The sequence below is a fragment of the Fukomys damarensis genome, unplaced genomic scaffold, assembly GCF_012274545.1.
Source record: "Fukomys damarensis isolate Sample0158 unplaced genomic scaffold, DMR_v1.0_HiC HiC_scaffold_35, whole genome shotgun sequence".
Taxonomy (NCBI): Eukaryota; Metazoa; Chordata; class Mammalia; order Rodentia; family Bathyergidae; genus Fukomys; species Fukomys damarensis.
In genome coordinates, this window is record NW_022900947.1 from 1,182,986 (window position 1) to 1,194,113 (window position 11,128).

The window sequence follows — 11,128 nt, forward strand, 5'->3', positions numbered from 1 at the left end:
TGAGACAGGGTGTCTCTATGTAGTTGAGACTGACCTGGATCTCACTATGTAGCTCAGGCTGGTCTCGAACTCACAGCGATCCTCCTGCCTCAACCTCTGGAGTACTGGGATTACAGGCGTGTGCCACCACACCCAGTGAGATGGTCTTTTTTTTTGGCACCAGGGATCAAACTCAGGACCTTGCGCTTGTGAGGCAGGTGGGTGTTGCACCACTGAGCTATATCCCCGGTCCTGAGATAGGGTGTTAGAAGTTGCTACGTTGCTGATGGAGAGTCCAAACTTGGGATGCTCCTGCCTCATTACGAATGGTGGGATTAATTACTGATGAGCAGCACTTTCAGAGGAGACTCAAGAGGTCCTGACCCAAAGACAAAACACAAAGCAATAAAAAAATCAGGTGGTGCCAGGGATTTAGCTCAGTGGTTCCGGCACCTGCCTAAGTGCAAGGGTCCAAGTTCGATCCCCAGTACCAAAAAAAAGGTCAGGTGTTTGCAAAAAATATTCTTTAAAATACACGTTTTTTATGGCAAAGGATAAACTGAGGTGCCCAGGTGAGACTATTTCTGAAGGGTGAGATGGTGGTCCCTCCTGTGACAGAGGCCTCTCTACCATTTAGATGGAAGGCCAAATAGAAAAGCAGTCCCTTGAGGGTGGGTGCCCAGAGCACCAGCAGTGGTCCCAGCTATCAGCCCAGGACTGTGGCACAGGCTGCCAGAGTGAGACTCCCTGGGCAGGGCCCAGCCCGCCACTCAACAGTGTCCAGTGCCTGCCAGGTCCTTGAGCACCGGAGTCTCAAGTCTCTCTCGCCCATTTTGTTTTGTTTTGGTGGTACTGGGCATGGGCGCTAGGGCCTCTTGCATACTGAGCAAGAGTTCCTCACTGAGCTATACCCCAGCCCAAGCATTAGTTTCTCTTTGGTGTGAATAAAACGTAGTATTTTGTGTTGATTTGCATTCATTTGACTAGATGGGTTTGGTTTTTTTATAGTATTGGGACTGATCCACAGGGTGCTATACCACTGAGCCCTTATTATTTTTTGTGACAGGATCTTGCTAAGTTGCCTAGGCTAGCCTTTATCTTGTGATCTGCCTGCCTCAGCCTCCCAGGGTTCTGGGATCATAGGCATGTGGCACCATGCCTTACTTAGACAGTTTTAGCAGCTGGACATAGCCTGTAATCCTGGCTGGTTTGGATGGTGAGGCAGAGTGGCAAGTCTGAGGCCAGTGTGGGTAGAGACACTGTCTGGTGGAGAGGTGGGCCGTGGATGGTGCTTCGTGGTCGGTCACGGCTAGAGGCCCTAGGTGTGTGATTCCCAGCACGACACCCCAGCCTCACCTGCGGCCCTGGAAATGCCCAAGGAGTGACTGTCACTCCGCGCTGACGCTGAGCTCTGTTGCAGGGAAGTGGGAGTGTCCGTGGCATCACTGCGATGTGTGTGGCAAACCTTCCGTGTTGTTTTGCCACCTCTGCCCGAATTCGCTGTGTAAGGAGCACCAGGATGGGGCGGCGATGTGCACTGCGCAGGATGGGCAGACCTACTGCTGCGAGCATGACTTGGGGTCACAGGTGGGGCTGCGTAGCAGCAAGGCTGAGAAGCCCTTTCCAGAGCTGGCGAAGTCCAAGGGGAAGAGGAGGAAAAGGCGGTGCTGGCGGCGGGTCACAGAGGGCAAATAGCGCGGGGAGCCGCTTGGGCTGGTCTGGGGTGCCAGCCGGCAGCCGCAACAGATGTCCAGGCGCCCAGGAGGGAGCGCCCACCACTGAGCCATCGCAGCAGCTGGCTGCACCGCACTGATGCCCACTGCTGGGCCTCTGCTGGGGACCAGGACAGAGCAGCCTCTTGGCAGTGCCACCTCACCGGGCCAGAGCGTCAGGCTCTCAGTCTCGTTGGTCCAGTGCGGCACAAGCCGCCTTCTCTCCAGGGATAGAGTAGTTTCCTGAGGGCCACAGCTGTGCCTGCGGTCGCCCTGGAGTCCAGCAGTCCTCGATTTTGACCTTTTCCTCTTTTTGAAACAGTTGTATGTTTTCTATACTAATGTGAATTTTCCTCGAAACGCTTCTCTTCCACCCCCATGGCAGTTTCCGTGGTGGTTTCCGCCAGCTGTTCTTCCTGGGCTGCACCGAGCAGCTGCTCCCCAGGTCTGAGGAACACACTGGTTCTTAGCAACATTTCTGGGAAGCTTTGTATGTTTTTCTTTAAAAATTTGGCTTTTCTTTACCATTTTTGGTTTTTATCTTCATTATATTTTTGCTTAATCCGTCTCACAAATTACCACCAAAACGTGTCATTTCCTGATGTGCCCTGAGCTCTCCAGCAGCAGCAGTGAACTGGTACTGCTGAGCGCATGGCAGCGACACCCACGGGACCTGACTGAGCACCATTGGGCGCCAGCGCCACCCCAGGGGTGTGCATCAAGAAACCCTCGCCTCATGTGTCGCCAGGCTCAATGCCACTCATTTTCCTGTGAGGTTTCAGGCCCTGCAGTAAGTGAAAAGCCTGGCCCGAATGCCAGCGAGAAATCCCAGACTGTCCTTGAAGATCTGGTGGTCTGACTCCAAGGTCCGATGTACAACTCCCTGGGTGCTGCTCGCAGCGCATCCCCGCTCCAGAGCCGCCGCTGTCCTTGGGACGCCGCTGCGGTCACCCCCACTGCTCTCCTGCCCCTCGTCTTGCAGACTCGCAGCCTGCACTTGGAACAGGACTGACCATGCTCTGTGGTTTGTCAGGGTGAGGACCTGCCCAGCACTGGCTGGGAGGGGTCCGTGCCCCTCATCCTGCTTGGCTTGTCTGGCCGAGGCCCAGGAGGGGACCCAAGGAAGCCACAACTCTGCAGCTTAGCTGGCTCCTGCAGCAGTCTTTTACCTCTGGAAACCACTTGCCTGATGAGGGGGCTGGGGCTGTTTTTCGGCGTAGAGCCTAATTTCACTCAGTCTATCCTCAGAAAATATGGGATTGTTCAGATTTCTGCCCCAGACTTGGAAGGCTGTTCAATGTCACTCACCTGCGGAGCCCGTGACCCAGGCTCCTCGGACAGGTGCAGGCCAGCACTGTCACTCATCCTGAGATCCTTTCCTGGCAGCTGAGTGACTCCTGCATAAGTCAGTATCAGAGGTGGTTTTGCAGTGCACTTTGGGGAGCAGATTAACTTATTTTTGTATTTGACAGTAGTAAAATCTTATGATTTTTGAGTCACTTTGATATTACTTCCAAATTATTTTATGATTTTTCTGAAGGAAATATTGCAAAAAAGTTTAAGTGATATCCCTTTCCAAAGGCTTTTAATGAACAAATAACACTAACTTTGAAAATCTTTATTAGACCAATTTAGAAATCTGAGTACCAGGCCTTGGGGGGTGGCCCCAGGCGCCAAGGGCCTTTCCTGCTGGGTTTGACAGGCACACGGTGGTGGCTGGGGCCAGTGCTCCGACTACCTGACTGTTTTGAGCCTGGGGAGGTTTGTTTCTGAGGATTCATTGACTATCAGCTTCAGTCCTTGGTTGTTACCGTGAAGCACAGCAAACATCAACTGCTGAACAGCTTGGGACTTGCAAGCCGAGTCGTCCCTCCACAGCCACACTGGCAGCCTGCACCACACATGGAGCACAGCCACGGGGTGCATCCAGCCAGGTGGCTGTAACAGGAGCTCCGTGGGGAAGGCCTTTGGCAGAAGGGTGGTGAGGGCCTGGCTGTCCTTCCTCTACAGTGACACCACCCAGCATCCCCAGCACACTCAGGCTGCCGTTTCTAAAGCCTTCGAAGTATCGACCTTGGCATCTGAACCATGCTGATGTGCAGTGCCCGCCTTCCAGAACTAGCTGATTTTTAAGAATTCCAGATACTGCGAACAACTGCCAGTTGCCATGCGTCTTGGGCTCCAAGCAGTGTACTGGTGACTGTCAGTCATGAGAGTGACATCACCGTGGGTGTTACTGTGCCATCAGAAACCCAACACGTTCAATGTGCCTACTGGGTCTCTACTCCATACGACAGGTCAGGTTCCGCCTAGGAACAGTGGGTGCTATCACCAGGTTTCATAGTTAGATTTTAAAACTTGAAATTCACCTTTTTTGGGGGAGGGGGGATATACTGAAATAGAGATTTGAGAATTGCCAGTTGGGGGGAAATAGCATTTAAAGTGGAAATTTGTGTTTGGAAAATTGTGTATGAGTATTTTTGTATTAAAAGCATTTTAAAGGCCTTTCTCTTATACTTATTTCATATAGGCTTGTACTTGGATTTCCTTTCCAAGGGACCAGCCCGGCAGGGTCTGGTCCTATTCCTGCATCCCTGCCTTGGGAAAGGTGGTGGGCGTATGCTGCAGATAGTAGGGTTCTGCTTTGGGGAAATGTGGCCCGGGTAGTAGCACATACCTGTAACAGTCCCAGATGCTGATCTTAAGTTCGAGGCCAGCCTGGGTAAGCAGACTGTCTTGGATGAATATAAGATGGGTTGCAGGTGGCGCTAGATGCCCTCTGGGTTCAATTCCCAGTACTGCAGAAGTTTCCCAGGTGGAAGGAGGGGGGCAGTGTCTGTCCTAGTCCTGTGGCTGGGGACTCGGGCAGCCCCCAAGCTCTCAGCTTACCCACCAGGGCCTGTGACCCCATCCCCCTGGCTTCTGGCACTGCCCTAGAAGAGGCTGCCCTCACAGCTCAGCCACCTGGGCTGAAACATAGCTCTGCGGCTTCCTGTAGAAAAGCTCAGCCTTAACTATGCAGCCTTACACAAGCAGGTCCCAGAGACGGGCCACTGCCATGACTACAAGACATATAAGCTGCAGGCATCCATCCCTGTCTACCACACCACCTTTGGTCCCCTGAACCTCATGGGGAGGGCATCACAGTGGCAAGAAAAAGCCCTCTCTGTGGGATTTAAGAAAAAAGTAGAAAGGTAAAAGTCTACCAGGCACTAGATTAGGAAGCTGTAACTTTTTTGGTTAACTTCAACATTCAAAAATGTAATACTGAATCCAAAAAAGTACTTTGACCACACAAAAAGTAACCCATAGTAAAGTATAAAAATAAGCCCCAAACACCCCAGAGAAACAATTTTAAGACGTAGAGAGGCCAGGGCCAGCAGTATGTGGGTGGCCAGTCGCTGTCCCTCAGAACCTGGAAGGCAGGGCCACAGGCCAGGTGGCCCTCAGGACACATTGGTCATGGGCTTGTACTTCTTGAAGCGCGTCCACTGGCCCGTGGCGTAGTTCATCTCAAACACGGTGTCTACCAGCATGGTGGTGCTGCCCTGGCCATCAGCCTTGGGCAGATCTTCTGTGTGCTCGCTGAGCTTGATCTGGATCACATCCCCCTGCTCCTGACACGGGTTTTCTGTGAGGACAGGGATGGTTGGAAGGGTGTGGGGCCAATGGCCCCCACCCCCACTGAGGCCAGCCACAGGACACTGAGAGACACACCTCGGGACCCTGCCATGAAGCCCAGGATGAGGGCCTTCTCGGGCCGTGTGACCTTGTTGGCCGTCTTGAACATCTCCTGTGCGGCGAACATCTGCTCTCGCTGTGGACAAGGAGAAGGCATGGATGCCCAAAACACCAAGTAGGCATGGCCCTGCCACCCTGCTGGGGACCCACAGGCCCAGCAGAACACCTACCGTGAGGGACAGGTTCTTCTTAGGCTGTGGCTGGGCAGGGGGCTGGGACTGCGGGGCCACCATGGCCACAGGGGGTGTCTGGGCAGTAGGGGCCACGGCTGGGGGAGTGGTGGGCGTCAGGGGCGAGGTGGGTGTTGCAGGTGCTGGTGCAGCTGGGCCCAGACCGCTGTTGTACATGGGTGCCCTCTGCTTGAACTGTGCCGGCAGCGTGGGGCTCGGGGTATTGGGCTCCTCGGGTGGCCGGCTGGCCTGCAGGCTGGCTTCTCGGGATGGTGGGACTGTAGGGGACAGGGCCACTGAGGGGGTCTCAAGCCCGTGCCCAGCCCATTTCCAGGTCACCTGCACTGCTGTCCCCAGGCCCCTTCCCTGCCCGAGGGAGGTTCCAGACCCACAGCCCAGACCATGGCAGCAGCCCCAGTATCCTGCCAGCCTGAGGCGAGACCACCCAGCTACCCAGCAACCTCCCAGCTAACAGACCAGGGTCCAGCCTGCGGTCAGCTTCTCCAAGAACCTTGGGACCACAAGGGCTTGGGGACACCCTACTGGGGACCCAGGTTGATGCCAAGAAGACTGGACTCTGGACCTATAGCAGCCCACCTGGCAAGGCCACCCCGAGTAGACGTGCTGAGCTGGGGAGGTTGGGGAGGCCGACCAAGCCTGCATCCTGCTCACCTGGGGGTGCCTCGGAGCTGGGGACGTAGGAGGACGCAGGGACCACACTGGGTGTGGAAGGCAGGTAGCTGGTGGATGGCAGTGCGGGCTCGCTGCTCAGAGACCCGAGTTTCTGGAAGACAGAGGCCACAGTCGCTCCCAGCAGAGGACCAGCTTTCAGGGCCCCTCCCCAGCCGTTCTGCGTGATAGCAGGAGCTTGGCCCTGTCCCCAGCATCTGGAGTCCTCCCACACCACTGCTGGGGAGAAGAGGGTCACCACCGCCTTCCTTACATGGAAGTGGTCGAGAAGAGGACGCATGCGCTCTAGCAAACAGTCTGCCACCGCAGGAGGAAGCCTAGCCATCACTTGGCTGCTTCTGGAGACGCGGAGGTGCTTGGGGGCCCCTCACCCACCAGGCGCCCCTCTGGCACAGGCAGCAGGGGACCCCACGCCAGGGCCTCGGCAGTGCCCCTCTCATATACATGTACATACGTATGTGTGACTGCACATGTGTATGCCTGCTTGGCTGCGCCACAAATGGTGGCAGATGCTGAGGCGGTGGTGACCGCACTGTGCCAAGCCCTACCTGTGTGGACACCAGGCCGGCCGCATAGTCCGGGGTGGCATTCTCCACGACCGTCTCCTCCTTGGCTGGCTTCTCCACCACTTCTGCATCTGTGCACAAAGACATGCACTGGTCAGGGACCCACCAGCTTGGGGTAAGGAAGTCGCCAGCCTGTGACAAATGAGGGCCTGGGGCCTCAGCAAGTAAGTGGGGTCTGCAGGTCCCAGAAAGAGAGCCCTGGCCTGACCGCCCACCCAGCAAACACCCAGCAAGTGCCCTACGCACCCAGCGTCTTCCTCCGCCGCTTGGCCTCCCGGCCGGCACCCACCGTATCCAGCTCAGAGATGTCGAGGAGCTGCAACAACACAGCCGCACTCAGGGCCACGTGCAGGACCAGGGCCCACCTCACAGGCACAGAGCAGGGCCGGGGCCCACCTTCACACCCCTCTCCTTCCGCAGCGGGGTCCTGGATGGGGGGATCGGGGTCCGGTTCCCGGCAGGACTGAAGACACTGGGTGTGGTAGGGCTCCGGAAGGGTGCCTGCTTCGGGATGCCTTTGAGTGGGGCTGCAGAGAGGGTGCAGTCAGCGGGGGAGGACAGCAGTTGCGGCCCAGCCCCAGGCCCTTGACTTCACCCTTCACCCCAGCCAAGCGTGTGTCCACCCCGAGGGCACCGCAGAGCTTGGGAAGGCAGCTGTCCCGCGCTCCCAGCTGGTGCAGCTCCCACCCTGCGGCCTCACTTGTGGTGTCCATCTTGCGGAGCAGCCCGCGGCCCTTGGCATGGAACGGCACCCCCGTGCTCCTCTTCAGCTGCTGCGCGGTCTCGGTGGCTGCAGAGGTGTCACAAGCATCAGGGTGACAGTGCCTCCCATGCAGTCCCTCAGTCTGGGCAGCTCTGGCATCCAAACATGGTTCCCAGAGGGTGGCACCGAGGGCTCCCACAGCGCTTGGCCGTGCTGCCCTCAGCTGAGGTGAAGTGGCCGCTCTCCCTCAGTGACACGCCCAGACCCATCATGCTCTGAGGTCCGAGGCTGGGCCAAGGACGGACTGTAAGGTGGCCCGGCACCTGGGGCTCCTCAGAGCCCCAAACAGTGCTGGCCCAGACGCTGTGCCTCTGCCGGTGGTTACCTCAGTCTCCTGACACGGGGCACATGTGTACGTCAGTAAAATCCACTTCGGGACTACTCAGAATGAAACAGCTACTAAAACCTACACCTGCTTCTGAGATGGCTCTCACCACCTCGCCCAGGCTGACCTCAAATGACCCTCCTGCCTTAGCCTCCGGGGCAGCTGGGATTACAAGTGTGTGCTGCTACAGCTGGCACACGGGCTTTTGGAAAAGACAGCTTAGGTCCCTTACAAGTCTTAAAGGAATCAGTGAACACTAAATCAACGCCACCCCAGCAGCAGCGCAGCAGGCCACAGGCGACACTCACACTTCTGTAGCAGCTCAGCACGCAGTGTGGCGCTCTTGGGCTTGCGCTTCAGCTGGAAGTGCTTCACCGGTGGCGTGAGCGGCCCGGCCAGCGTGGTCAGGGCGTTCTTGTTCAGGTACTGGCACTCCAGTGGCAGCATGGCGGACGCCTCGCACTCGCCCACTGTGGAGATGCGGGTCAGCGGTGCCCCCAGCCCCAGGGAAGAGTCCAGTGGGCTCTGCCTTCCCCAGGGCCACCATCCAGTGGCCCCTACAGGAGGACGGGGACGACTGTGCTCTGCCATCTCAGACGCCCCAGCAACAGGATGACAGTGGGGGGACAGGACCACCCGCACATGCCTCTGGGACCATGTGGTCACCAAAGGCAGAGCTTGGTAACCCCTGAGGAAGACAGCAGGGGTTCCTGCTGCCAAAACAAGTGCCAACGCTACCTGGAGCAAAAGCACAGCCTCTCAGGGAGAGGAGGTGCCCGGGGCCCTGCCCAACAGACTCCAGCAGCTTCTGTGCGGGCTGAGTGGCAGCACATAAGCCCGGCTGAGGCCACCCCACCCCAGGGGCAGCCTTCCCACCCAGGCCTGGCAGGCCTGTCCTCCAAAGAAGGGGAGACACTCAGGATACCAACGCCTCCCCAACATTCTTCAAGGGTCCGAGATCCACCTCAGGAGCAGTCCTGGTGCCTGCACTCCAGCAGTGGGGATGGGACCTCAGGAACTGCCACCCTCTCAGCCGGGCCAGGTTCCCACACCACGCAGAGCGTGGCCGACCTGCGTCAGGGACAGGCCCCCAACAACATACCCTTTTCTCTAAGCTCTCCCAAAATATCTTGAACATTGGGGTTCTGTTCCTCGAGGTCAAGGTTGAGAGACCCTGTGTCAGGGAAGGACTTCAGGATGTCAGCGACCATGAGGACCCAGGGGTCCGAGTCCAGGCAGGCGAGCTGGATGATCTCCATGAGGGCACCCTTCATCTGCGAGAGAGGAGACGCGTGGCACCACAGGGTGCCCCACCCACCCCGGCACCCCACCAAACCTCTCAGGAACCCACTTCCAGGGCAGTCTAGGTATGAGGGGCCAGGCCGGGGCGGCACAGAGAGCACCACTGCTGCAGGTGCCTCCACCGCTCCTTGGGCACAGTTAGCCATGCCCAGCCTTTCCACAGCTCCCATCCCAGTTCAGCACAGTCAGGAATGCAGGCAGGAGACAGGTGGGAAAGCCCTGCAGGCTCCAACCCACTCAGAACCCTCACCCAGTCAAATAGAATTCCACATTGCTGCCCTTTCTTGCTTTCTGCTGGCTTTCGCTAAGAGCTGTAGTTTACGTGGCTTTTAAGAACCACGATAGATGAGGTGCAGCTAGGAGGAAAAGCATTCACTCAGCACAGGCAATAAGGCTCTAAATTCAAACTCCAGTGCCAGAAAAGCCATCACAAAACAAGTGAACTTGTGCCAGAATTTCCTCACAACACAATGTGTTACAGCTAATTCCATTCACCTGACCAGCCCACAGGGGTCCAGACATGTGGGTCCAACATTATTCTGATATGTGCATGAGGGTGTTGCTGCAGGAGATAGTATGAATGCCAGAACATCGCCCCCGAAGGTCCATGGTGCAGCCCACCTGGCAATAAAAGTGTCGAGTGATCACTGCCCTCCCTGACTAACAGCACTGTCCAGCACCTCCACACAGAGGGTCTAGAGCCCATGAGCCGCTGTCTCCGCACTGGAGAATGCACATGCTCACTGGGCTGGCTCACAGCACCTGCAAAGCTGACCATGCATTTTCCATCAAGCAAACCCTAAATTTCAAGCAAATGAAATAATTTTTACTATATTTCCTGACAAGATCTCAATACAGGTAGAAATCACTAAAACAAAAAACTAAAACCTTTTCTTTGTGTGGGAATTAAGTAACATTTCTAAATTACACAAGAGTCAGTTTAAAAAAAAAATCACAGAAATTTGAAAATACCGGGACTTAATTCCATGTATTAACTTACAGAATACAACTAAAGCCATAATCAGAACATCCATGGCCTTATGTGCAAATACTTAAAAAGAGCTGGGTGCAGTGGCACACACCTGCCTGTAGTAACCCCAGACACCTGGGAGGCTGAAGGAGGAGGATCAAAATTCAAGTCCAGACTGGGAAATTTAGCAAAACCCCTTCTCTCAAATTTTTATGGCTGAGTGGTAGAGCACCTGCCTAGCACGTGGAAAGGCCTGGGCTCAATCCCCAGTACCACTGGGGGAGGTGGCTTAATGAGGTGTGCATCCATCTTAACAGCTTAGGAAAAAAATAATGGAAACAAATCAAAAGTTGATACTTGGAAAAGTCTTATAAAAGTGACAAACATCTGATGAGATGGGTCAAGAACAGAAAAAGTGAAAAGGGGAACATCAACACCTGTGCTATGATGTTAAGACAAAAGGACATCATTAACTACTCATTGCTAATGCACTGAAAATTATTAGAAATGGCAAAATTCCCAGAAAAACAAAAACAAAACTTGAATTTAGGAATGGAAAATCAAAATATCAATGCTCAAAAGTCCCACAAAAAAAAAAATCCCAGGTAGTAAAGTAGACTTTACTATCAAGTTCTACTATTTATGAACAAATAATTCTCTTATAAAACACAAACTTCAGGCCAGGGATTTAACTCAGTGGTTCCACTGCCTGCATCGCAAGTGTAAGATCCCAAGTTTTATCCCTGGTACCAAAAATAAAACAAAACATAAATTTCAAAGAAAAACAAAACATAGGATACAACTCCTTTATAATGGTAGGACAACACCTCCAAAACCAAAATCTGGCAGACACAATACAGTTCACGCCCCCCATGTACACATTCCTAGGTAGAATATGAATATATATATA

The 11,128-nt window shown here is 54.9% G+C and overlaps 2 protein-coding genes across 6 annotated transcripts in view; one reads left to right on the forward strand and one right to left on the reverse strand.

Moving 5' to 3' along the window:
• The window catches only part of Nsd2 (nuclear receptor binding SET domain protein 2), a 74,291-nt gene extending 70,335 nt beyond the window's left edge, over window positions 1-3,956 (forward strand). For all 4 annotated transcript variants that reach the window (XM_010641714.3, XM_019210281.2, XM_010641716.3 and 1 more), the window contains one exon: window positions 1,400-3,956. In XM_010641714.3, the coding sequence (XP_010640016.1) occupies window positions 1,400-1,674 (275 nt within the window). In that variant the 3' untranslated portion in view covers window positions 1,675-3,956. The remainder of the gene's footprint in view (window positions 1-1,399) is intronic.
• An 88-nt stretch (window positions 3,957-4,044) lies between these two features.
• Window positions 4,045-11,128, reverse strand: part of Nelfa (negative elongation factor complex member A) — a 10,085-nt gene continuing 3,001 nt past the window's right edge. Inside the window, exons 2-11 of one of the 2 annotated variants that reach the window (XM_010641713.1) lie at window positions 9,049-9,220; window positions 8,255-8,416; window positions 7,559-7,648; window positions 7,255-7,385; window positions 7,105-7,174; window positions 6,841-6,929; window positions 6,275-6,386; window positions 5,603-5,880; window positions 5,409-5,508; window positions 4,045-5,322 (exon numbers count right to left, since the gene is read on the reverse strand). In XM_010641713.1, the coding sequence (XP_010640015.1) occupies window positions 5,138-5,322; window positions 5,409-5,508; window positions 5,603-5,880; window positions 6,275-6,386; window positions 6,841-6,929; window positions 7,105-7,174; window positions 7,255-7,385; window positions 7,559-7,648; window positions 8,255-8,416; window positions 9,049-9,220 (1,389 nt within the window). In that variant the 3' untranslated portion in view covers window positions 4,045-5,137. Of the gene's footprint in view, window positions 5,323-5,408; window positions 5,509-5,602; window positions 5,899-6,274; window positions 6,387-6,840; window positions 6,930-7,104; window positions 7,175-7,254; window positions 7,386-7,558; window positions 7,649-8,254; window positions 8,417-9,048; window positions 9,221-11,128 lie in introns of both variants that reach the window. The other variant, XM_010641711.1, reaches the window with a different exon arrangement.